The 27,844-nt window shown below is 31.8% G+C and overlaps 1 protein-coding gene across 6 annotated transcripts; it reads right to left on the reverse strand.

Annotated features, from left to right (window-relative positions):
* Nucleotides 1-8,935: 8,935 nt before the first annotated feature.
* On the reverse strand, nucleotides 8,936-26,177 carry LOC135125828 (RISC-loading complex subunit tarbp2). 6 transcript variants are annotated; one of them, XM_064051537.1, is made up of 7 exons: nucleotides 26,067-26,177; nucleotides 25,568-25,660; nucleotides 25,239-25,376; nucleotides 19,361-19,647; nucleotides 11,137-11,437; nucleotides 10,070-10,219; nucleotides 8,936-9,990 (listed from the first exon to the last, which is right to left on the reverse strand). In XM_064051537.1, the coding sequence occupies exons 2-7, from the start codon at nucleotides 25,592-25,594 to the stop codon at nucleotides 9,745-9,747; spliced, it is 1,149 nt and encodes a 382-aa protein (XP_063907607.1). In that variant the 5' UTR covers nucleotides 25,595-25,660; nucleotides 26,067-26,177; the 3' UTR covers nucleotides 8,936-9,744. The 6 variants fall into 6 exon arrangements, with proteins under 6 accessions (XP_063907607.1, XP_063907606.1, XP_063907610.1 ...); XM_064051536.1 differs by having other exon boundaries at nucleotides 25,239-25,379; XM_064051540.1 differs by lacking the exon at nucleotides 10,070-10,219 and having other exon boundaries at nucleotides 25,239-25,379.
* Between the last annotated feature and the right edge of the window lie 1,667 nt (nucleotides 26,178-27,844).

Below are 27,844 nucleotides of genomic sequence, written 5' to 3' on the forward strand. Positions count from 1 at the left end.
ACCATTGTAAAAAACGTATTGCAATCTATCACTTAAGTATGATCTTATAAGTTCCAAAAGTTTACCAGAAAAACCGTACGATTCTAACTTTAACAATAATAACCTGTGATCAATTCGGTCGAAGGCCTACGCAAAGTCTGTGTAAACAGTGTCAACTTGGGACTGATTGTCAAGTGCCTCTGAAAGAAATTGTGAAAACATGTGAGATTTGTTTCAGTGGAGCGTTTACTCATAAAACGATGCTGTTGAGGCGTTATGTAATTCTGAATATGAAAATAGATATGCGAGTACAGAACTATCTCAAAGATTTTAGCGAAGTTTGAAATTATGGATATTGGTCGATAATTACTGACATTCGATTTTTCACCTGATTTAAATATCGGGGTAACTTTAAAGGTTTTCCATTTTGAGGGAAAAGTACTAGTACTAAGAGCAACATTAAAGATTATTGACAAAGGCTGGACAAACAAACCTGCACAGTCACGTAATAGAAAGCTTGGTATTTGATCTGGCCCTGCTGTAAAAGAATGTTTAATATTACGTAAAGCAGACAAGATGTCTTTATCAGTGATTTTACTGATATTTATGGGAAGAGAGTGAACTCCAGTTGTAAGTTTTTGTGACGATGAATTTTGCGACGAAGTGTAAGAAGTCTGAAAATACATAGCGAATGCATTAACTATGTCATTAGGTTAATTTAATATATTATCATTGTAAGCCATCTTACCCGGAATTCTTGTAAAACCTTTTTTTGATTTAACATAAGACCAAAATATTTTAGGATCTTTGGAAATATTTGTTTGCATAGAGTCAGTATATTTTTTGTAAGCAGCTTTTATTTGGTTTTTAATAATCTTACGGTAATATTTAAATTTAGAGTAGTAAAATTCGTTAAGTGTATTATCTTTTTATTTAATTTCAAGTATTACTTACCTCTTCGCAAACATAGTTAATCCTTTATAAGCAGCACTAAAATATATGTCTCTATTTTCTTTACAATAAAAACGAACACAAACATGTCATGAAAACTAACATTATTATTTATGTTACAATCTTCTGAGAAACACGTCTGTGCTTGTATATGACTGTCGACATGTGTATTTTATTTTGTCTGACATCCCGACTACTTACTCACCCTTCAAATTTGTTCCTATACATCAGCTGTAATATTATACAACTGTTTTAAATAAAATACTATTGGGAATTTAAGTTGAAGTCCTCAGTGTCTAAATGAAAGCAAAAAGATATCGACAGGCTTTCTCGCACGTGACTGTACGTTGCCCTCTAAACATAAAACTTTTCTTCCAGGAACTGGTATGATCTATGTTTATAGATTCGTAGGTACATGGCACTTTTGCCATGATTGTGCGTCAAAATCTTTCAGACGTGTTTATTTTGAATAATTGATAATGTCTACTTTATTATGGTGGATCAGTTTTCAGCTTTCACAGTTGAGATGCTTCGAACGTTCGAACAGTGTCCATGCGATAGATTTTTTTGTGCAGTAAGTCGTAATTTACAAAATTAATTACTGCTTATTGCTGTGTTAATTTGTCGCAAACTGGTAACACACATGCACATTCAAAAATTCATCACTTAGGCACAAAATTTCTATTTTACTTCTCTAAAAATTAAGCAGTCACTTTTTTCTGTTATATGCAGCAACCGAAATTACAGGCTGAGCCAATAAGGACGATATCTCATCAATTAAGTATTATTAAGGACGAATCTTTAAGGAGCATAAACTAAAATTATTTTCACTTCTACAAGATGACCTATTTTTGAGGTGCATCATACAATTTAAGCTTTACGAGCATATTATTTTTCAAATTTAGATGCGACGTTGCCAACTTATTTTGATGTTTTTTAATAGGATATCAAGTATCAAAGAATTAAAATGTTTTTTCTTTAAATGGTTTAAATCCCGAGGCTTGCCAAGAGCTTTAAAATTCTCGAGGGAACAAAAACAGTTTAATCCCGTGTTACTTATAAATTTTTTCCAATACCGACAAATTTATTTTAAATCCAATTTATAATTTATAATCACTTTGGTCGTTGTTATTTCATCCATGAAAAACTAAGGTAGGGGTTATTCACGGTGTTAATGAGGCTTGTTTATTACCGTCAAAAAAATTGGTCTAAAGTCATTTAGGCAGGACTTCCCCCACACCTAAAGACAAATATTCAAAGAAATTCAATGTGCTAGAAAAAAAATGTCGACAAGAATGGGAGCGAACTAGTGCCAGCTGAGCTCAAGTTATCTAGGAAATCTACACGTTCACCAACAGTCGTTACGTACGTAAGCCAAACATCAGCTATAAGCATTAAAAAAATTGTAAAATAATTGTGATAAAAATCAAAACAGACTCATAAACCACAAACATAGGAGTATATATGTTATAACGTGTAAATATGAAAAAAAAAGTTTACGTCATTTAATTGTCGGTGGAGATGATTAGATAAATTTGGTTACCACGATATCCTTAACTAAATGAGGCAATTTATTTTATTGATTAAATTAAGAACGACTCACTCAATTTTCTCGAAATTTTGAGAATACAGTAGGTACTGCTATTGTTAACATTGCACTGTATCTATCCAAGTTGACATGTGTCTTGCAAAAATGTTGATGACATCATCACAAAAACCTTTGGCAATCGAAAAACTCACTTAAAACATATACGTAGCACCTTTTTTACGTTTAGATTATCACTGCATACATATGTTTATTTTAACTTAAAAAAGGCAGTCCGATATTGCGCATCGCGAAGAAAATTATGAGAAAACTAACGTTAACTGAACGTCAGTTGATGATTTTAAAATCCATATCCAGAACATACTAATAATAATATTTTCAATAATTTTCAAGTGTCGGTCTCGCTTAAAATAAAACTATTTCTGTAAATTATTAAAAATGATGCACAATTAGAAAGCGAGAAGCGAGTAAGGCAAAAATGCACCGGCCGCCCTTCAGAGTGGTAGATAGGATTAATAAATTTCGACCGCCCAGCTTTATTTATAAGCAACGACGTCATAGCGAAATCCATCTGTGTGTGATGTTCGACGTCCCGCATGCTGTTGAATGCGCCAAGGTCATCAAAAAAGTTGTGAGTGCAAAAAATGTATTTACAGCACATTACGAACAGGAATACATTACATCGGAAGAATGTCACGTAGACATTTGTCTGATTTGAATGAGTTTATCGCCCCAAAACAAATGACTAAAATTATTCATAAGCCTCCATTGAACAAAATATTCTGAATGTTATTATTATAATCTTTACCTTATCATTATTTTATTGTTATAAAGACGAGCGTACTCTCACATTTTCCAGAAAATGGGGTGGGTCGTTCTTAATTTGATCAATACTAAATTGACTGATTCAGTTTTTTTTTTGAGTCACCTGTTTAAGCAAATCTAAAAAGTATGAATGCAATGATTAAAAGTCTGTTCATATTTTGCACATTTGCAAAAGAATTTATTCGGCAAAATTTTGAGATGCCGTAATCAATTTTTTGGGGTTGATAAACAGATACGTTTTCATTAAAAAATTACCATGCTTGCAATAACTTTAAAACGTCAAGATTTCAAAGTATTCAGTTTTGCAATTCTTGATTTAATCAATAAAATAAATTGACTCAGTCATTAATTTTTTTTCACACGGCCCGTATAAGCAAATCTAAAAAATATGTATGCAGCGATAAATCACAATTATAGACTCATCATACTTTGCACAATGCACATTTAAGATAGGATTTATTCAGCAAAATTTTGGGGTGACGTGATCAATTTTTTAGGGGGGGATGACCAAATATATTTTGATCAAAAATATACCATGCCTATGATAACTTTAAAACATCTCCAAGATTTCAAAGCATTTGGTTTTGTAGTTCCTGATTAAATCAATAAAATAAATTTACGCATTCATTAATTTTTTTGAATCATCCTGTATATGCAAATCCAAAAAATATTAATGGAACGATAAATCACAAGTATTGTCTCATCATACTTTGCACATTTAAGATAGGATTTATTCGGGACAAGTAAATATATTTTATGCTCTTTATACCTTAAAACATCTGCAAGATTTTAAAGCATTCGGTTCAGCAGATTCCAAATTAAATGTCAAAATGTTGTTTCCTAATTTTGATTTTTTTTCCAAAAATCTGAACGTTTCGGGTAAAATCTCAATTCGGAGTTATTCATAAACTACGTGTGTAAGAGTATGTTATTTGATACAATTTAAAACCCATTTACTACCTACAATTTTGAAGTAACGTCATCACATTAGTGGTGGGGATGATTAGACAAATTTTGGGTAGCGTTTTACCATCTACATGATATACCTAATATAAATACAAAATTTCTTATCTGTCTAATAAAAATCGTACACAAGATTTAAAAAATACTAATTAGAAAAAGTTTTGAAATCACAATATAAATTCTAAGCAAAATTTTACATTTACATGACGCAATTCTTGGTGAAGATGAACAAAAAAAAAATCTACATAACAGACTCAAAATACACCAAAAAAAAGGGTTTCGGAAAATATTTGTTTAATAAACATTCGCCTTCACAAATAGACGGAAGTGGAAAATCGATATTTTCACCCCATAAACTGGAGAATGTCCAGAAAACAAGAAATAAAAGTTTAAAGAAAATAACCCTGCTACACTACATTTGGAATTTAAGAACATTCTAAAGTTAATTTAACCGAAATTTTAATAAACACTTCACAATAAACTCAAACATTGAACACCACTTTCTTTATGATTGTCTGAAACGTTTTGCGAATCTCATGAACTTCTTTTAATTGCAGTTAAGTATGTGCCAAATACAAAAATACAAAAATGAAATTTAAAAACACAATAACTATAATTGCAGTGAATAATAAGACGGTCCGAAATGATACAAAAATCAAAGTTGGATTTAATGTTTAAATAATAATTAACATTGATAAGAAATTACTAGATATACCAACTTATTTCAGTCGAAAAGGCCAGTTTTAAATAAAATAATTTCACGAGATTTTAACGTTTGAGTTCTTGTTGAAATAAACATATTTATTAAGTCGTTAAGTAAAGTGTGGTGACCGAATTTGAATTAAAATTTCGCGCTGAAAAAATTAACAACGCGAAATCGCATTTGAATAATTTGAATTTGAAAAAAATGCAATCAAGGAAATCGTTAGACATAGGCAACCATGTGCACGTTTAGTTCTTTTCTGGTAGTGGGTAGTTATGCTAGGTAATTTAATAATTAATTAAGTAATTACAGGGTTGGTAAAAATGCTCGCTTAGTAGAGGGAGGTGAGACAAGTTATTTTTGATTTGTTTGTCGTGTGTGAAACCACATGGTAAGTAAACTAGGTTAAGTTTAGTTGGTTTAGTAATTAATAAAAAGGGGGAATCTTTGTTTAACAAAAATTAATGGTAACGACGACGACGCCACAGTTTCTTCAACACGTGTAGCTAATTCTTGCGGTTTTTCCAAAAGGAAATAAGTGAATTTTCAACCGACGCCCACACAGTATAAATTTGTTTTATTGTTTGCAAATTCACAGTTCATGTTAGGTTTTTAATCGTTAACTGGTTCTAACACAATTTAACAGTCATAAGTTTGTTCGGATAAAAATAGTTGCTAGATTTCATGAAATTCACTTAGTCAGGGCTCATCCTTTGTTTAACTAATTATGAATAAGGTTTCTGGATGGTTATACGTAAGTGTTACATTATAACAACTATATCATCGTTACCATCATCACACCACCGAGACATTTTTTCTCGCAACGTTGAAAATTATACATATAACCGAGACGCACATACCTCGCAATTTTGTGTTATTTGTGTTTTTTTTTTTTAGGGGGGGATAAGCTGGGGACAGTGCACGATATAAACTCTCAAAGCTAATGGTTTTAAGTAACAAGTTTAAATTGAACGTAAATTTTAATGCTGTGTTGTTCTCAACGTCACGTAACTTTTGTCTGCACAAGTCTTTTTTTTTAATCTTTGCTAGTTTTTTTTTATGTAAATATTTTGTTGATTAATGTTTGCATCATATAAATTGTCTAATGTCCAATCTTAATCTCAGATACAAATTCTTTGCTTTTTCAAATTTCACAAAAATGTATGGCGAATTTAAATTTTGTTTATTGCTTTTTTTTTAACTTTAACACTTGTTCAGTTGTCGTTTAATATCAGAATCATGGAAATTGAACATTTAAATGGAATGGAGGTAAATAACGCAGAAACACGTGGTGGAAGCGGAGTGCGCGGTTCCTTATTGAGCTGGCTGTCGCGCCATCTGCGCAAAGGATGCAGGCCTAGAAAAGAAGTCAGGAGCGGTCGGGATGACGTAACGCTGTCGGCTTCTCCATACGAACATGTCATGTTCGTATGGAGAAGTGCTGTGCGGCAGTGCTTGCGATAGATAGCAATTCCGATCGTGCTACAATGGGTAATTCTGCTGTGTTCTAAAATGAAATTGAGATAGTTCATCGCCACACTCTTATAGCACTCTGGTGGCCGCTCTCGCTGCTAGTTTTTTAATTAAAATGTTCTTTTGTTGACTGCCACAATTTAAATTTGCCGTCCGATACGTCCGTAATATCTTGTGGGTTTGCATCCTATCCAGTTACTTTACTTCAGATTTTGCTTTTTTTATTAAATTTGTGATATTCAAACATTTGCATTGATTCAGAACGTTTAATTTGATTCCATTCAAAGTTTGGAAAGTTCTTTTTGTAGCTGAGCACTAAGGTTTTCAACCTGCGCAACTTAGTCGCAGCTTTTTTTTTTTTCTTTTTGACAGTGGATGGATATTTCTGTCCTCCATATATTTTGTGTTTTATTTTGCAAAATTTTTGAATTTTTGAATCTTTCGCGGGGTTTCAATTTTTTTTCACATGTCAATTAAAGGCGGGATGTTTGGGCTATCACAAAATATTTGTATAGTACAACTACTTGTCCCTTAACATCCGTATTTTTATATCAATTTACAATAAAAGAACTGAAAAATAGAACACAATACTGTGAATAATAGTTCATAAAGCCTAATAGTAACACTTACCCTTTAAGTCCTGATTTCCTTTCCTTCTGCGCCGATTCTTGCAGACTCCTTCCTCATAGGCATAACACAACACTCACCTTTTACTTTAAGCCCGAAACCAAATTATTTTTAACAAAAATAAACCACTTAAACTAATTTACACAACGCACACACGCGCTCTCAACAAAGTTAAAACCGCCTGCGCCTGAACTTCTTTACGTAACACGAAAAAAAAAACAAAAATTCTCGTCGATACCATATCAGACATTTTTTGCAGTTCTTTTTACATCGCTGCATTACACAGTAAATTAATCTTAATTAAAATACTGCAACATTATTCATTAGCAGAACATAATTTTCGTGCTATGTAGATGAATAAGAAATTACGAGTTTTACATACAATTCGCCAAAAACACATTCAAAAAGGCGATTTAAATACGTCTTAAAATAATTCCAACGGTCACAGGGCGGAAAATTAAACATTCGCTGTAGGCTGTGGAAAAAATTCTTCAAGGCAATCTAATACAGCTATAATTTAAAATTATTTTCAAACATATACCTTGTTCCGTTTAACTTATGCAACAAAGCTGTATGTTTACTTTCTCAGCGTAAGTTAAAAAAAGTATTATAATACTTTTTGTGGATACTTTCATGTTTTATCGACGTTTCATAATCATAGCCCCTGAGTATAAAAAAATTTGGTCGAAATTTATTTCGGCGGAACTTACCTCACCCCTGAAACAAATCCCGCCTCTTTTAAAAATTATTAAGTATGATTTTTATTTTCTGATAACTTCTGTAAAGTAAAAGTAAATAACATCCCCCGCCCCGCAGCCCCTGCGCCGCGAGGACACAAATTGCAAGGTACCGTGGTCCGCACAAGTGCGATCGATAAAAAATATATTTAAACCGTATAACTAAGGGAAAAATGAACTCCTAATAATTACATGGTTAACTTCCGAGTATTTGTGTTTATTTTCAAACGTCATATAACTGACACTTATATGACGTTCTTACCGGTGTCATTTCTATGACAGCGTTTTTGAGCGGCGTATAAATAGAACTTATACTCCGCCGGCGTATAAATAAAACATTTATAATCCGCCGGAGTATAAATATGTGAAAATCATAGTGGTTGTCAACCATAGTAACCATGGTAAGTGAAATCAAGGCAATTCGTTAATGAAGCAAGAAGATGGGAAATAATCATTTCAAAAGAAGATTAATCGTTTGAAAATAAAATATTGTATTTAATTCGGAGTTTAAGTGACTTCATGTGACTCGTATGGACTTAATTCGCCTCGCTATCACTCGGCGTTTAATCGTCCATACTCGCCACATAAAGTATCACTTAAACTCCTAATAAAATAAATATCTATTATACTTGGAAAGAATTCAACTATAATCACGTACAAGCATCAGCGGCGACATAAACGAAAATGAAATTTGATTGGTTTTATTATTTTGGGCGAGGAGCTGATATTGTAATTAAAATTATTTGCGGTGTGACATTACTATAATTTTCAGGTTTTCCCTCCTCGTTATGGACAAATAACTAATTACGAGATGTTAAAAAAAAATCATTTTCTGGATATTTATTTTTATATGAAAGAGTGTCCAAACGGTCTGGCGGTGAAGGATTACGCGTTTCCAAGAATTATTGAAAAGATTCTTTGACATTAAAAGAATTCATTCTGGACTACACTGTAAAATTATTCAAACATATACGGCGTGTTTCGCTTAAAATTATACAGCTACATTTTTTTAACATAGCACCCCTTACCTAAAGGTAACAAGTAACTAAAAACTACTTTTTAATCTGAGTAGCGATTTCTGGAATTTAATAAAGTTGTGAAATAAATTACTAAGGGAAGAAAAACTAGTCATAAGCTATAATTTATATTCAATTAGCATACACATCAATATGAATATGACTTAAGATGTACTTAACATAATAAAAAAAAAGTAAAGGGTAATTGTTTAGACGAGATGTAACCATCTTAATATTATAGCTTCTATTGACATATATGTTAATTAGGGGAAAATAATAGGGGTACAACCTCTATACTTTGCATTAAATAAATGCTCCCTTTACACAATATAAGTATGTACATTTACATCGCATGGGGGCACCCAATGATACATCCAGAGTATGAACATTACATAAACTCGTTTAAACTCTAGTGCCTATATAGTGTAATGCTAAAGCTACCTAAACACTACTCTTAACAATAGACACCATTTCCCAGCAATCTTATTACTGGTCGTTTTCGCGTATTTGATTGAGTGCATCTGCATATCAATACACGACAAATGAAGATTAATATAGTCTCGAAAAAAACCACTAATTCTATGCAAAGTATAGCTTGTAAAATTAGGTGCGATCCTTCTCGTCAGGGGCCACTCCTATTGCGCCAAACTTTCGTCGAAAAATTCGAACCAATAACAGTGGCCCAGCTCTGATGTCCCTAAAATTAAACGACGCCAACCTGCGACTTCGCGGCTAAAAACGGCGTCGACGGAGAAGAAAAGCATAACGCATGTAGGGAAAGCACATGCCGCTTGATACACTTTGAATCGATTCGACTACACTTAAAAACATCTCAACATGGATTAGCCTAATCAATGTACAGACAAATAAATTAAAACGAGTTGCAGATGTTTGAAGTGTAAACGATCAGCGCGCCCTCTATCCTCACTTCTTGCTCATGATTTTTAGATATTCCAACGCATTCTGAGCCGCCGCCGACTGGGCCTCTTTGGGGGTGGCACCCGCGCCGTAACACACGGCCACCGGCAACGTGGAAAGCTGCACCAAGCACTGGCTTTTACCCGAAAGAGCTTTTTCCTCGATATCCACATAGGTGACTTCAAACTGCTGCTCGGTGGCTATCTCTTGCAGGAACTGGATGAAGTTGAAGTCTTTGTTGAAAACTGTACTCTGGAAACGAATCGGGCCGTGAAAATTTGGAACTCTAGGTGGAGATTAAAACTGAAATGCGCACTATGAGATCGAATACCTGGAGCTCTTTCAGTTTCGGTCCGTTGGATTGCTTCAGCGCCTTGTGAAATTGTGACACCTTGTGGGTGTGTTGCATCGTGAGGGTCGGTATTTTACTATCTTTCAGGCCACTGTAGCGTCCTTGTAAGTTACACATTTTTGCAGCCAACTACAACATACATCATTGAAATGACTGGATCTCAGATTTGCTCAGATTATTTTTACGAATTTTCAGGAGGCAATCGTCGTGGTTCAGACTCAAATCAACGTCAACTTCCAAAGCGAAAATCGCCTTTGTGCAATTACAAAACTTCAAAATAAAAACAATAAACAAACATAACACACGTTAAAATTCAATTCCCCTATTGGGATAGCAAAATTTGCACCCGCAAATAAAATATGTTATCAAATTTTTAATTAAAAAAACTTACAAATAAAAGCAAAAACAACAAATATAGCAAAACTTAACTGTGTTACCTTCAACGTATTCTAACGAAATCACAATTATTTCTTTCCAGTAGACTTTATCACATAAATTATAAAAACCTGAAAAAATTAACTCCCTCGCCCCTGAAGCACATTGCAACAATTTCAGTTTCGTACATAAATTATACACATTGATTCTACAAATTTTGTTTGCTATGATAACCCAAAATTCTAGAGACACAGTACTATTTATAGAAATAAAAGTGACCATTCGTCCGATGGACCCGATTACATACTTCCTTAGCTTATGCTCGGAACTATCTATCTAAGAAACGGAACTTGTTTGATTGTGCTTCAGGGGTGAGTCCTACCAAAACAACTTCAAATCAACTCTTTTTTATTCAGAAAATAAAGAGAATAACTAAGTAGAAAACTGTCTAAGTAATGCCTGAACCACGCCTCGACTCGACACCTTCATTTCAATTGTGTACATTTCCTTCCCGCCCCCAAACGCCAATCGCGCCCTGAAAGATCGTAAAAATACCTCAGCAATATCCGACCATCGCTAACTTTTACAATAAGCAAACATCAACATCCATCTGAAGAAGAAAGCGAAAAACCAAAACCAAAACTATAAACTAACGCCATGCCATCACCTACCTCTTCGTCGTCGTCATAGCCCTGTGGCAGGTTGTTGCCTTCTAAGGGCATGTCTTGCAACGCCTGCCACATTTTGTGGGCCGCCATTCGCTTCGCTAGCTTTTTCGATTTGCCGGTGCCGACTTCTTTGAACTTCAGTACCTGGCAAGCTATTGTGAACTGGCGTTCGTGGGGGAGGCCCTCTTCGTGTTCCATTTCGTAGGATGGGGGCGGCCATCTTCGAGACATACACATCTCCTGCAGCCATCCGATGGGGTTGCCCATGACTTTGTCGTCGAAGGGGGAAACTACTTGATTCGTTCTGGAAAGAAGCGAGGATTTAAGAGTTTGGGTGCAATTTGACATGTGGACGGTGGTGGAGCTGCCGGAAGTGGAGAGTGTTTATGGAGTTTCCATGGCCCCGGTCGTAGGCTACTATGAAAAAAAACGGAGATTTTTTTTTTCACAGTTTTAATTTCTCATGTTTTTTCGCAAGCGAGTATAAAACAAACACAAAATTTTTAATACCAAGTTTCACGTAAAAGTGTAAATATACAATAGAAATATTTTCCCATAGAAACTTAGCCTCCATATTTCACCCCCTTAGGGGCTGAATTTTAGAAAATGCTTAAATACGGGTTCCATCATGGTCAACGAAGGTAAAATCTTCTACCCTCTGGTCCAAATATTCCCTGATATGGAATGGATATATATAAAATTTGACGTTGATCTTTCTTGCACTAGTAAATTGGAGTTACTGAGAAATAAAATTGTTCAGTTTAACCCACGCCGATTTTTAATCCCCATTCAACGTAACACTATTATTGATGCTCAATTTTTAGAGAAAATGGGATAGGCTATTTAATATGTGACATCATTCATCAATTTTTTTGAGTCACAATTCTATAAAATATAAATTTATTAATAAACCATAAGTATGGACTATTACGCATACTTTTAGATTTATTCGGCAATATCTTGAAATGTCATCAATTTTTTTGGGAGGGCATAAACAAATCTTTCCATGATTTCAGCACATTCGAAGTTAAATTGCAAAATGTTACACAATTTTGATTTTTTTTTTTTTTTCAAAAATGTCCATCTCTAGGGTAATAACTCACGATGGATTCATAAATCACATCACATGCAGTAGTATGTTGTTTTTTAAATTTAACTAATTATTTAAAAATTTATTCGCCAAAATTACAAAATGACGTCAGCAGTTTTTAAAGGTGTAGTAAACGGAAAACGGATAAATTTTGATTCACGATTTACCATGCTTCCGATAACCTTAAAATGTTTTTTTGGTTTGCTTAGTTTACTAGTCAAAAAATATTTTTCTTAAGATAAAAGTGAATTAATGGAATTTAAACAAGTAACCGCCAGATCTATACAAACCATTATTTTTTAACAAAAACGAATATTTAAATTTATCACGGGTAGGAAAATAAAACAAGACGAAACCTCGAAATGGAATATATAAAAACTATCTTCTATTTATCTTGTGTCTATTTCAATTTTGGGACTTTGAAATTTTTCGATTTTTCGACTTTTCGTGGTTTTGATTTTTTACTTATTCGATTTTTCGAAATATTCCGACTTTTTAAATCTTACATTTTTCGATTTTCAATTTTTTTATGTTTCGATTTGTTCATGTTTTGAATGGTCGGTTTTTTAAATTTTCAATATTTCGGATTTTTTTAATATTAGATTTTTTAGATTTCTCAATCTTTCGATTTTTTGCCTTCTCGTTTTTCGATTTTTTCAAAATTAATTTTTCAGTTTTTCGTAATTTAATTTTTCAATTTTCGACTTAACGGTTTTGTTTCGAATTTTCGCCTCTCGTTTTTAGATTTTCCGGTTTTTCACTTTTTCAGAATTAATTTTTCAGTTTTTCGATGTTTCGATTTTACACTTTTTCGGTTTATCGATTTTTTAAGTCAAAATTTTTCAATTTTGATTTTTTTCATTTTTCAATTTTTAATTACATACTTCCATTTCTCAATGTTTCGATTTCCCGATTTTTCAATTTTTGCGATTTCGATTTCTGGATTTCTCAGTTTTTCGATAATTTATCTTTTCGATTTTTCGACTTTTCGTGGTTTTGATTTTTTATTTATTCGATTTTTCGAAATATTCCGACTGTTTAAATCTTACATTTTTCGATTTTCGATTTTTTTATATTTCGATTTGTTGATGTTTTGAATGCTCAATTCTTAAATTTTGAATATTTCGGATTTTTAAATTTCAGGTTTTTCAGATTTTTCAATCTCTCGATTTTTGCCTATTCGTTTTTCGATTTTTCAAAATTAATTTTTCAGTTTTTCGATATTTTAATTTTTCAATTTTCGACTTTAACGGTTTTGTTTCGAATTTTCGCTTTCTCGTTTTTATATTTTCCGGTTTTTCATTTTTTTCAGAATTAATTTTTCAGTTTTTCGATGTTTCGATTTTACACTTTTTCGGTTTATCGGTTTTTTTAAGTCAAAATTTTTCAATTTTGAATTTTCCCATTTTTCAATTTTTAGTTACTTCCATTTCTCAATTTTTCGATTTTTCGACTTCTCGATCTGTTGATTTTTCGATTTCGCGATTTTTCAATTTTTGCGATTTCGATTTCTCGATTTATCAGTTTTTCGATAATTTATCTTTTCGATTTTTCGATTTTCCAATTTTTCAACGTTTCAGTTTTGGGATTTATGTATTTAAATTTTTCAATTTTTGGCGTTTCTAAATTTTTCGATTTTTTAATTTCTCAATTTCTCGATTAATGGATTTTTTAATTTTTCGATTTTTCGTTTTTCCGATTTCTCCATTTTTCAATTTTCCGATTTCCGAAATTTTCAATCTTCATCTTTTGAGATTTTTCAATTTTGGGATTTTTCAGTATGTATTTCGATTTTAAAATTTTTAGATTTTTCGACTTTGTTTTTCTGCTTTTTTACTTATTCGATTTTTCAAAATTTGTCCAATTTTAAAATCCTACATTTTTCGATTTTTCAGTTTTTTTGATTTTTCGATCGGTTGATGTTTTGATTTCTGGATTTCGTAAATTTTCAATATTTCAGCTTTTTAAATTTGAGATTTTTCATTTTTGTGTTGTTTCGATTTCTCAGTCTTTCGATTTTTTGGCTTCTCAATTTTCCGATATTTCGATTTATTGGGTTTTTTAAGTTTCAATTTTCAATTTTATCTTTCCCATTTTTCAATCTTTAGCTATTTCGATATCTCAATTTTTCGATTTTTCAATTTCTCGATCTTTTGATGTTTCGAATTCGAGTTATTTCATTTTTCGACGTTTCAGTTTTGGAATTTATGTATTTAAATTTTTTAATTTTTCAATTTTTGGCCTTTCTGAATTTTTCGATTTCCCAATTTCTCGATTAATCGATTTTTTAATTTTCCGATTTTTCGATTTCTCAATTTTTTGAATTCTCTGTTTGATTTTTCAAGATTTCGATTTTTAAATTTTTAGATTTTTCGACTTTGTTTTTTTTTTTATTTTTCACTTATTCGATTTTTCAATATTTTGGCAACTTTAAAATTCTACATTTTTCGATTTTTCAGTTTTTTGATTTTTCGATTGGTTGATGTTTTGATCTCTCGATTTAGTAAATTTTCAATTTTTCCAATTTTTAAATTTGAGATTTTTCACTTTTGTGTTGTTTCGAATTCTGTCTTTCGGTTTATTGGCTTCTCAGTTTTCGGATATTTCGATTTTTCAATTTTTCGATTTATTGGGTTTTTTAAGTTTCAATTTTTAATTTTATTTTTCCCATTTTTCAATCTTGAGCTGTTTCGATATCTCAATTTTTCGATTTTTCGACTTCTCGACTTATCGATCTTTTGATGTTTCGAATTCGGGTTATTTCAATTTTTCGATTTCGATTTCTCGATTTTTTGGTTTTTCGATCATTCGAATTTCCAATTTTTCAACGTTTCAGTTTTTGAATTTATGTATTTAAATTTTTCAATTTTTGCGATTTCGATTTCTCGATATCTCAGTTTTTCGATAATTTATCTTTTTTATTTTCCAATTTTTCCACGTTTCAGTTTTGGGATGTGTAATTGTTGGATGTATGATTGTTACTCATACATACGTACCGAAAAAGATTGATATAAATGAAACACAAACATGTGCTGTGTAACACTGTATTTACTTGTTGTTAACGGTTCGGAGTCTATGTACAAAGTGGTTAAAATCGGAAGCGATACATTGCAGGTAGAAGAGAAAGTTGGGGACGCTTGTTGACAAGGGTTGCGGTTGGTAGGTAAAACCGAAACCCGAACAGTAATTAAATTTTCCGATTGTTCAGTGTCTCAATTTTTGGCGTTTCTAAATTTTTCGATTTCTTAATTTCTCGAATAATGGATTTTTTAATTTTTCGACTTTTCAATTTTTCGTCTTTCCGATTTCTCGATTTCTCAATTACTCGATTTCTGAAATTTTCAATGCTTATCTTTTGGAATTTTTCAGTATGTATTTCGATTTTTATATTTTTAGATTTTTCGACTTTCTTTTTTGCCAATTTTAAAATCCTACATTTTTCGATTTTTCGATTGGTTGTTTTGATTTCTCGATTTTGTAAATTTTCAATTTTTCGAATTTTTAGATTTTTCACTTTTTTGTTGTTTCGATTTCTCAGCCTATCGATTTTTTGGCTTCTGATTTTTCGATTTTTCAATTTTTCAGAATTAATTTTTCAGTTTTCCGATATTCGATTTTTCCATTTTTCGATTTCTCGACTTATCAATCTTTTGATGTTTCGAATTCGCGTTATTTCAATTTTTCGATTTCCATTTATAGATTTTTTGATTTTTAGATTATTCGAATTTCCAATTTTTCGACGTTTCAGTTTTGGGATTCGTGTATTTAAATTTTTCGATTTCTCGATTTTTTTAATTTTCTGTTTGATTTTTCAAGATTTCGATTTTTAAATTTTTAGATTTTTCGACTTTCTGTTTTTTTTTTCACTTATTCGAGTTTTCAAATTTTGGTAATTTTAGAATTCTACATTTTTCGATTTTTCAGTTTTTTGATTTTTCGACTGGTTGATGTTTTGATTTCTCGATTTCGTAAATTTTCAATTTTTCCTATTTTTAAAGTTGAGATTTTTCACTTTTTTGTTGTTTCGATTGCTGTCTTTCGATTTTTTGATTTCTCAGTTTTCCGATATTTGGATTTTTCAATTTTTTCATTTATTGGGTGCTTTAAGTTTCAATTTTTAATTTTATTTTTCCCATTTTTCAATCTTAACTATTTCGATATCTCAATTTTTCGATTTTTCAACTTCTTGACTTATCGATCTTTTGATGTTTCGAATTCGGGTTATTTCAATTTTTCGATTTCGATTTATAGGTTTTTTGGTTTTTCGATTATTCGAATTTCCAATTTTTCGACGTTTCAGTTTTGGAATTTATGTATTTAAATTTTTCGATTTTTCAATTTTTGCGATTTCGATTTCTCGATATCTCAGTTTTTCGATAATTTATGTTTTCGATTTTCCAATTTTTCAACATTTCAGTTTTGGGATTTGTGTATTTGAATTTTTCGATTGTTCAGTTTTTCAATTTTTGGCGTTTCTAAATTTTTCGATCTTTCGATTTCTCAATTTTTCGATTAATGAATTTTTTAATTTTTCGACTTTTCGATTTCTCGATTTCTCAATTTTTCGATTTCTGAAATTTTCAATGTTTATCTTTTGGACTTCTCGATCTTTTGATGTTTCGAATTCGCGTTATTTCAATTTTTCGATTTCGATTTAGATTTTCTGGTTTTTCGATTATTCGAATTTCCAATTTTTGGACGTTTCAGTTTTGGAATTAATGTATTTAAATTTTTCGATTTTTCAATTTTTCAATTTTTGGCCTTTCTGAATTTTCCGATTTTTCAATTACTCAATTTTTTGAATTCTCCGTTTAATTTTTCAAGATTTTGATTTTAAAATTTGTAGATTTTTCGACTTTGTTTTTTTGGTTTTTTACTTACTCGATTTTTCAAAATTTTGCAATCTTACATTTTTCAACATTTTCATCTATTCAAGATTTTAATTTTGGTTTTTCAATTTTTGCGATTTCGATTTCTGGATTTGTCAGTTTTTCGATAATTTATCTTTTCGATTTTTCGATTTTCCAATTTTTCAACGTTTCAGTTTTGGGATTCATGTATTTAAATTTTTCGATGTTTCAATTTTTGGCGTTTGTAAATTTTTCGATTTTTCGATTTCTCAATTTCTCGATTAATGGATTTTTTAATTTTTCGACTTTTCGATTTTTCATCTTTCCGATTTCTCGATTTCTCAATTACTCGATTTCTGAAATTTTCAATGTTTATCTTTTGGGATTTTTCAGTATGTATTTCGATTTTGAAATTTTTAGATTTTTCGACTTTCTTTTTTGCCAATTTTAAAATCCTACATTTTTCGATTGGTTGTTGTTTTGATTTCTCGATTTTGTAAATTATGAATTTTTCCAATTTTTAAATTTGAGATTTTTCACTTTTTTGTTGTATCGATTTCTCAGTCTTGCGATTTTTTGCCTTCGCATTTTTAGATTTTTCAATTTTTCGATTTATCGGGTTTTTTAAATTTCAATTTCCAATTTTTGTTATTTTTCCCATTTGTCGATCTTTAGCTATTTCGATATTCGAATTTTTCGATTTTTCGACTCACTTATCGATCTTTTGATGTTTCGAATTCGCGTTATTTCAATTTTTCAATTTCGATTTATAGATTTTTTGATTTTTAGATTATTCTAATTGCCAATTTTTCGACGTTTCAGTTTTGGGATTCATGTATTTAAATTTTTCGATTTCTCAATTTCTCGATTAATCGATTTTTTAATTTTCCGATTTTTCGATTTCTCAATTTTTGAATTGTTTAGATTTTTAAAATTCTTGGTTTTGCAATTTTTCAGTTTTGACAATATTTTGATTTCTCCATCAAAAACGAAACGTCACATTAAAAAAAAAGACGCTAGGAGCCCCTAAGATTCTGTAAAATTCTATCCAAATAAAGAAGTCCACGGATCCTCGACATTTTTTAAAAGTATTTTAAAAACAAAACAAAACAGGCCCCGAAGATTTATTTATTATATTAAAAAACCACTAGGTGACTGCAAGACTTTCTCTTTTAAACGCAAAAAATTGGTCTACAGTTAATTAGACAGATCTTTCCGCGGCTCTGAAGTAAAAATATATTACCAGTACATGCTTAACTTCAATTGTTTGTGTTTATACCTCGAAAGAATGCCACACTTAAGCATGCAGCAAATTGTCTCCTCAAAACAGAGGAAACGATGAAAATTATTAATAATATTCCCAAATTTTCGGGAAAATGGAGTGTATGATATAATCAATACAACACATTGCCACATTGATTTTTTTGGGTCACCCTGTAAAAGTAATTTAAAAACTATTATTGCATTGATAAATCACAAAGATCATAATATTTTGCATATTTCAGAGAGGATTTATTCGACAAAATTTTGAGATGACGTCAACAATTTTTTCGGATGGGACAGACGACTAGCTCTTTTTCAAAGTTGAATTGAAAATGTACAACTACATAGAAGGGGAAACGATAAACGACGTAGAAAAATATTTCTGTCCTTACTTTGCTACAAGAAGTATGAAATCAGCTTATCGATCGTAACTCCTATATGAGTACATATACGTTAACTTCTCTTAATCAACTCAATCCTCTTTCGCATTAAAGTCAGTTCTCGAATTTCGAGACTACAAAACCCTTCACATAGAATCCGCAGGTCGCAAGGTGAACGGTGTCGAGACCTAAGGTCAAGTGGGGTAGTTTCTATTCTCAGAACGAAGGTCGATTCCGCTTAGAAGGTTCTGAATTAATGTTACCCACGTCGGGTTTCAGCCTATAAAGGTGAAAAGGTAGAGTGATTTTCGGACAAGCGTCTTGATGGCCTTAAAGTTCAACAACAAGAGGCGAAAGCGACCAGAATTCCGGCGTATGGTGTAAATACACTCTTTTTATGTACTAATAAAATTATATGGCGTTATTAGTGTCATTTAAATTAACAATGGTCGAACAACCAGTCGGCGACTTGTATTTAGAAAGATTGTTGAGATAATAATTTCATGATGACAATAAAACAAACTCGCCTCTGTTCAGCGTTTGCCCACCACAACTGAATTATTAGTTACAGTTTCACCGCTCTTTTTGTTTTTTTGCAGTAAAATTGACACAAACTTTTTTTTATTGTTTATATGCACACTTACATGTCGTTGGCTCCTGGGGTTCCGTTCGAAGCGTTTGCCTGTTCTGGGCTCTGTTTCCCCACCAAAACGTCCAACAAATTTTTCGCTGCCGCATGTTTCGCGTCTTTTTTCGACCTTCCAGTTCCCGTTGCCACAAAGTCGTTATTGATGAAAACCCGATATCTAAAAATTGGCTCGTGGATAGCACCTTCGATTTGAACTAATTCGTATTTTGGCGTTGCACCTCGTCTACTTAGTAACTCTTGGAGGACTGAAACAGGAGTTTTGGTCGGCAGAGACGCCATTTCCTGAAAAGGTTAAAATTTAAATTACATGTTTTTTTATTTTTACAAACACAAACACATCTTTAAAAATTAAACGGCAAAAATCACTCACATAAATGTAAAACTGTGTGTCTGTTCCAACTTCAACTGGCGATTAAAGGTTTGAATTGTAACCTGACTTTATTATAGACGCGATTTCACAAGGATGACTCGATTACGAATTATTTTAAGTATACGATATGAACGATTCCTTGCCAGCTGAATCACCGTATTTTTTTAATGGTGTGGTTTACTTGTATACAAAATTCCACATTGGAAACAAACAAACTATGCGATAAAACATGATTAAACTGATGGTAACACTTATTGTTGACAGATAAAAAAAAAATGTTTTCTCGATGTAGTAACAGAAAATTTACGATATAACCCAATCTTCGAATACATTTTAAATGTCAGAATTACAGGATAAATTTTTAATTCAATAATAATTATCACTTTACATGGCAACGGAGTTCCAAGTAATGTTAAAAAAGAGTCTGCCATTATACAGCTGTTCCAGATAAAATTCCACGACCTTATACGTTGAAAACTGCTAGAGATATTTAAATTCTGCAAACGCAGTTGTTTTGAGCTTGAAGGGGTAAGCTCACCTTAGTACATTACATATTTTTTAAAATCCGATTTCATTATATCTTACTCCAAAAAAATTCGAACACCTTTGTCTATACTTTATGTCTTCAACTATGAAATGTTCACATTTGAATGTTAAAAAGTGCCCCCAAAGCCTACGATTACAGATCTCAGATGTTCCATCTAAAACGTGGGAAAACGATACCAAATACTGAATTTTCAAAATATTTGCATTTTTATGGAAAAATGGTCATATTTAAAATACTCCTCTCCATTATTTACACAGACGGACTCTTGTAATTATTTTTAGTGATTATATTTTAACATATTGAAAAAAAATGAGCAAAATTTTAAGTTACAGTACACGGTGACTAAATTTGCAGTTCTCAGTTTTTTCGTGTTTTCAAATACGATTATATTTTGCAACATTTTCGAGCTTCCTTTTGATATCCATAATTACAAAAAAAAATTGTTTTGATATAAAATGACATCTTTAAAGATTAAACTCGAAAATATAAAATACAAAATACACTTTGAAAATTTTAAAAGCCTGTATAAATAAAGTAAAACACATTTTGCCACGACAAGATAATTCAAACTTTTGTGAAAAGTTCCAGACCTCTCGGGTGATTTGCCACTGAATCGGTCTTGGCGCTGCTGGGGTTTCTTTAGTACACAAAGTACAAGGACTCTCATGCTTCTTCTTCTGTTTTTTCCTTCGTTTTTTGATGTTTCCAACCTGGACTTCTTTGTCGTTTTTACGCGTGCTCGTGGATGTCCCTGACATATTAAAATCGTAAAGTTCGTCTTTTAGATCACAGTGCTCAATAACTAAATCATGCCAGTTCGATACAGGTTTGTCCTCAACACGTTGGTTAATTAAAAATTTTCGCGGTCCTTCAGTTTCTCTTCTCAATGATAAAATTTCATCTCCAAAACTCCGATTCGGCCGCAACATGGCATTTTTTAGCCAATCCATTTCCACAGTACAATTCTTAGGAAGTGTACGAAACATGTTTATCAAACACACAAAACTTAGAAAACTCAACAAAGTACACAGCGAGACGTATCACGAAACTAATAAGAACATAATAACAACAATAATACACATATTGGACTCACACATGACAGTTTACAGATACTACTGAAGTCGTTCAGTTTACCTGAACGCCCCCTCTCGGTAATCATTGTATTTCCGAGTGTGCATTTACAATAAAAAATTATAATAATAACAACTGGTTGGTGTAAAACTATATTGACAGGCAGACTTCTATCATTACGGGTACTAAGACCAGATATAATATAACAATATGTATATACAAATCAGTGAAAGAAAAAAAAAAGACAAACGGAAACGGGAAACCTATTTTTCATACTCTAGGTGTTGCGAAACGTCGAGAAAACACGGAGGACCCTAGAGACAAACTCCGGAAATAAAAGCAATCTTTAAACTACAACGTAAAGTAGTAAAGTAGAGTCCACCAAATAGTGAACACGGGCTTTCTATTTCCAAAAGTACTTATTGGAAGCATTCAAACTACTCAGGAATATATTATAATGGTGATGATTTACAATACAATTACAATTTTGAGTTATTTGTCTGAGTCGAACATCGTTGACCATTATAACCTAAAATGTGTTCGTGCACATCCAATTCATAGGACCTTTGTTCCTTTGAAGCAAGCGATCGGAGAAGACAGTGCTGTAAATTACCATTATCATAATCCTAAGCGGTAAATCAATTTTATAGGAGTATTTAATTACTTTATTTATTTATTCTTGCCATATCAACTTTACTTAAATGAGGCAAGATGTATTCAAGGAACAGCCAAACTAACGACGACGCATATATTTATATTTTGCTTTTTTTTCTTAATACATGTTCTTCTTTCATTGCAAAATACTTAAAACATGTTTAAAATGGTAAATTCTTGTAGAGAAATATAGACTTTGAAATAAAGCTCCTCCCCTTACTCTGATTAAACGAATGAAAAATCCATCACAATTGAGATCGGGGCAGCTATAGGTGAGGCTTAATCTTTGTCTTTCTTTTTTACTTAATACATATAGTTTTATTTAAACAACACGATTGTGTAAAAACATGTTTCAGATGATGATTTTTTGTAGAAAAATAAGGATTTTGCAATTAAGCTCCGCCTTCAACTCACGACGATTTAAAAAAACGTCACATTTGAGATCGAGCGGGTGGGCGGTGCTTATATTTTGCCCTTTTCTTCTTCACACAAGTTCTTCTTTTCATTACAAAATACTGAAAACGTATTCAATATGGTAAAATTTTGTAGAGAAATATCAATTTTGAAATTAAGCTCCTCCCCCCACTCTGATAAAGAATGAAAAATTGATCACAACTGAAATCGGGCCGCTATAGGTGAGGCTTAATCTTTGTCTTTCTTCTTTACTTAATACATATATAATTTTCTTTAAACAATACAATTATTTAAAAACATTTCTCAGATGATTTTTTTTAGAAAAATACGGATTTTGCAATTAAGCTCCGCCCTCGTTGGCTCACGATGAACAAAAAAAAATTGTTACAAACGAGACGGGGCGGGTGGGTGGGGATTATATTTTACTTTTGTTTTTCTTAATATACGTAGTCTTATTTTCCCAACAAAAAACTGAAAACATGTTTAAAATGGTAACTAAAACTGTGTACACATCTTAAAAAAAAGAAAGCATAATACAAACCCCGCCCACCCGCCCCTTTCTCACTTGTGACAACTGTTTTTATTCGTCGTGAGCCGAAAGGCGCAGCTTAATTGTAAAATCTTATTTCTCTACAAGAAACTATCATGTGAAACATGTTTTTAAGTATCATGTTATTGAAAGAAAACTATAAAGAGGCCAAAAATTAAGCCCCCCACCCACCCCTGTCTCAAATGTGATGAATTTTTCATTCGTTGTCAGACCGAGGGGCGGAGCATAATTGTAAAATGGATGTTTCCCAAAACAAAAATTTACCATTGTAAACGTTTTAAACATCTTGACATGAAAAGATCATTACATATATCTAGAAAAAAGGAAAATTTAAGCCCCGCCTTCGCACCGCCATTATGGTGTTGAAAGAAACTTGTATAAATTTAGAAAAATCCCTCTATGTCAACAATAAAACAAATGTTTCGCATGGTAATTTTTTGTAAAGAAACAGATTTTGCAAATAAGCTCCGCCCTCTTGCCTTAAGACGAATAAAAAGAAATCATCACAATGGAGATAGGGTGGGTGGGTGGATGGTACTTATACTTTGCCTTTTTTCTTAATATATGTAATCTCTTTTTTTCACAACAAGAAACTTAAAACATGTTTAAAAAAGGTAATGGAATTTATTAATTTATGCAGTGTAACTCTAATAATAACAATTATTTAAGACAAAATTTACGGCAGAAGTAGCAGAGTGGGAACTATTAGCTCAAAGGCGGGAAATTAATTTTGATATTATAAATTTTCTTCCACGTCAATTGTTTTTCTTTACGGGCCCCAAAAATTCTTTAAAAAAGAAAAAAACATCAACGAATTAAATTAATGTTCCCCCTTTAAGCTAAAAACAATGACGTTTATAGAATTCGAATATTTCTATCCATTTTCAAGGTCGGGGAGTCATATCTGGGACACTTGTTTCGTGCTTGTCTAAAATATGCATCTCAAAATCAAAATTATTTATAAGAAGACATAGTTGTCATTCTCATTACATCCAAAATATCAATAAAATACCGACTACTTTTCACAGATTATTATCAATAATTATTGTTGGGTATAGTTTTTAAATAAATTACCTGCAACGATTCAACCTCTTCACTACATAAAAATTTCGTAAACAAATTACAAATTATTAGCTTGAATTATTGGAAAAATAGTCTCATGGATAAATTTAAATAAGATATGTTGTAATCTAATTTCGGTAAAAAAATAAATAAATAAATAAACTGTTAATTAATGGTACTGAACGGGGTATTAGTTGGCTTTTAAGTGTTACTGGTTAGAATACAGATTTATATTGTCCTGTTTGTGAAATAAACATTAATATTAAGGTTATTATTATTATTAAATATTTTTGATCTACCAACTGAACTGAGTTTTCAGAAACTAACCTGAATAGATATATTTTATGTAATTTATAATTTAATGTATGATATAATTTAGGTTTGTATGTATCATATTTGTCATAAAATTTGTAAAATAAAATTTAGATATTTTATCTAGTTCTCTACTTTATATGATACTTATTTTCTTATTGAAGTGTTTATTTTAAATAAGAGCAATAAAAAACACGATCAAAGACAGCCGAGGATTTTTGGGTATGTCTTTGATCTTTTTCAACTGACTGACCATAATCAGACAAGATCAAAGACAAACCTTTAAAAACCGATGGCTGTTTTTGATCGCGTTTTTTATGGCTCTCAGACTACGAAACAATTAAATTCACAAACAAATGAAAATGCGTAAACTTTTTTCATACACGCAATCTTTTTTTGCTTTAAAGGAACAGATTTGCTGCACATTATCAATATAGTACGTCCAGGAATTATAGAAATAAAAAAACATACGTTTTGCTTTTAAAATATTCAATTATAAAATTTTCAAAAAAGGACATTACATTTATGTACTTCCAAAATCAATAATTACAATTACACGTACACTTCACAAAAAATATACAGTTATCATTTATTACATCATTTACACTAGATAGAATCAAAAATTGCTCAGAACTTTTTCGCGCAATAAAATAAATACACCCTCTACAGATGTCAGTGAAACAGCATACATAATTTTCATCAAAACTATTAAAACTGTACCCTTGTTAAATCTCACTCTGGCTTCATAAATTATTAATGAAGCTATTTTGAAATTGGTTTGAAGCATGTCTGACACAACAAAGCAATTATGAATAAATTTTAGCACTACAGACCGATCATGCAAAATATAAAAACCACTATTTTTCCAACACTGAACTACGAATAAACTGTACCAATTTAGCTTCTTCGCTCAACGAAAGCCGCTCAGCTTGCATCCCGTGCAAGGCATTCCTATTGTTCTTCCTCCTCGGATGTACAGGGTGTAGTGGAGGCGTTGAATGCAGCAACGTCATATTTGGGTCCATCCGAAACTGCTGCAAGGAGACAAACTTTACCAACTCGCCACAATCACCACAACGTCCGAATTTTTAAATCCCGCTTTTTGCGCGCAATGGACCATCACCGCAGCTGCAACTTTGTTAGGAGAGCAAAGGAAGTGGAGTTAGGTAAGAAAAGAAACATTGACAAAATGCAAACACAATCTTCTTTTTATAGTCTTTACCTGTTCAACTGGTGGGTGTACAAACATCCTCGGCCCTTAATTTCCGCTTCCGTGAAGAAAACGAACAAATTACATTCCTTTCGCCCTACACAACTTAAAAAAAAACCTTGAATGAAAATTGAGTAGAGCACAGAGCGAGTGCTGGTCACAGCAGAGATGGAAATGCACACAAAAGGACAACAAACAGGTAACGGAAAGTTTGCAGACACAATACGACCCTTCACATTCACACGCACCCTTCAGGTCAGCCCTTAACGAATTCTTTACGACAGGATTTTTGCCAGATGGGGCGGTTTTACGCTGTTTGTTAAGAGTTGGATTCACCGATAGTAGGTGGAATGTCGTTTGTTTTGATGTTTTATTCTAATTTTAAAAGAAGCCGGTTGACTTGGATTGGGATGTCTCGGTGGCAGTTACTCGGACAGATTGTTATGAGGTGCAAAACTTATTTTAGACAGAGTATGTGCACAAAATGACCACAGAATACATGTCTACTTACAGCGTTGGACAAACACTACAGTAAAAAACACTTAAATTAAGGTAATCGGAGATAAACACTTTAATGGCGACGTTGGACAGGATTGTCAAAAATGGAACATGCGCGGTGAATGTCAGCTGTCGATTCCCATTAGCACGAAACACCATCACTACAAAATTTGAAATAATTCACTAATTTAATACTAAATGTCACTTGAAAGTTTTTACAACAAATAAACAAAGAACTTTCTCCAATTTAAAATCGGAAGTTATCTTACTTACTATTTTATTATGCTTTGTTCGATATAAACTGACAGGATAACGAAAATAAAATGGATTAGAGTTGGGACTGTAGTTCAAGTTTTGGATGGCACTCCTGTCATTAATTTGGTGTAAATCAGTGACACCACAACCATAGATAAATATAGTTAGATGCGACATACAGGCTGATTTTGCAAAACCACCCTTATTCACATTGTAAGCGCCAAATTTAAATAGTCGATGCCAATAAAAAAACTTGTTTCACTACAACTCGTCACCTGAGCGCGCTCAGGCCAATGTCGACTCTAAGCGTTCAGAAGCGATTTGGTTGGTTTGGATTTTACATATTTTGTTTAACTAAGAATTAATTCTTTATTTGTGTTTTATACCAGCAAAACCTCTTAAACTAAGGATATTGTTGAAATCGTATTAACCCAATGGATTTTTTTCGTGAAAATGTTTTGGAAACACTGTATTCTATTTTGTATGAATTTTTAAATGTTTTTAGTTATAATTTTTGTGGTTGTTTTCGATACACGGTATGACAGTAACAGTGAAAAAAAAATGAAAATCGAAAAAATGTAAAATTCAAAAATCTAAAATTTAAAAACCGAATAACGAAAAATCGAGAAATCGAAACTCCCAAATTTAAAAAATCGAATAACTGAAAAATCAGAAGATCAAGAAATCGTGGAGTCGAAAAGTCGAACAATTGAGAAACCGAAATAGGCCAAAATCGAAAAATCGAAAAATCGAAAAGTTAAAAATTGAACAATTTATAAATTTAGAAATTGACAATCAAAATATCGAAAAATCCAAATCTCGACAAATAGAGAAATCAAAAAACTTAAAAATTCGAAGAATTGAAAAATTGAGAGATTGAAAGATCAAAAGAACGAGAAATCGAAAAGTGATGAAGTCGAAAAATCGAAAAATAGAGAAATTGATAAATAAAAAGTTAAAAGTTGAAAAATTGGAAAAGCGGAAAAATCAAAAAACGAAAAAATTGAAAAATGGAAAAACTGAGAAACCGAAATAGGCCAAAATAAAAAATTGAAAAACTGATAAATCGAAAACCTGAACAATCGAATCTCGATAAATCGGGAATGAAAAATTAACAAATCGAAAAATTGAAAAAACAGAACATCTAAAACCAGGAAGTCGAAAAATCGAAAGATTAAGAAATATTGAAAAATTAAAATACCAAAAGATTGAAAAATCTAAAATTTAAAATTCCAAAAATTGAAAAATCGAAAAAGTAAAAAGGTCGAAAAATCCAGAAGTCAAAAATAGAAAAGCCGAAGAATTGAAATATTGAAAAATCCTAAAACTGAAATATCTATAAAGTGAAAAATGGAAAAATCAAAAAAATGAAGTCGAAAAATAGAAACCTTAAAAAATCGAAAAACTGAAAAATCAAAAACCTGAAAAATTAAAGAATTGAAGAACAGGAAAATCGAAACACTCGAAGATCAAGAAATGGGAAAATCAAAAACGATTTATTGAAAAATCGAAAAATTGAGAGTATAAAAATCAAAT

Source organism: Zophobas morio, unplaced genomic scaffold (assembly GCF_036711695.1).
Source record: "Zophobas morio isolate AGI-343-1 ecotype UQ-CSIRO unplaced genomic scaffold, CSIRO_AGI_Zmor_V1 ptg000009l, whole genome shotgun sequence".
NCBI lineage: Eukaryota > Metazoa > Arthropoda > Insecta > Coleoptera > Tenebrionidae > Zophobas > Zophobas morio.

Coding starts and splice junctions, on each gene's coding strand:
- LOC135125828 (XM_064051536.1), bottom strand. CDS start 25,594: ATGTTTGTACACCCACCAGTTGAACAG. Junction 11,438..19,360: donor ACCCCAGGAGCCAACGACAT/GTAAGTGTGCAT, acceptor GCTTCTTTCCAG/AACGAATCAAGTAGTTTCCC. Junction 9,991..10,069: donor CGAAACTGAAAGAGCTCCAG/GTATTCGATCTC, acceptor ATTCGTTTCCAG/AGTACAGTTTTCAACAAAGA.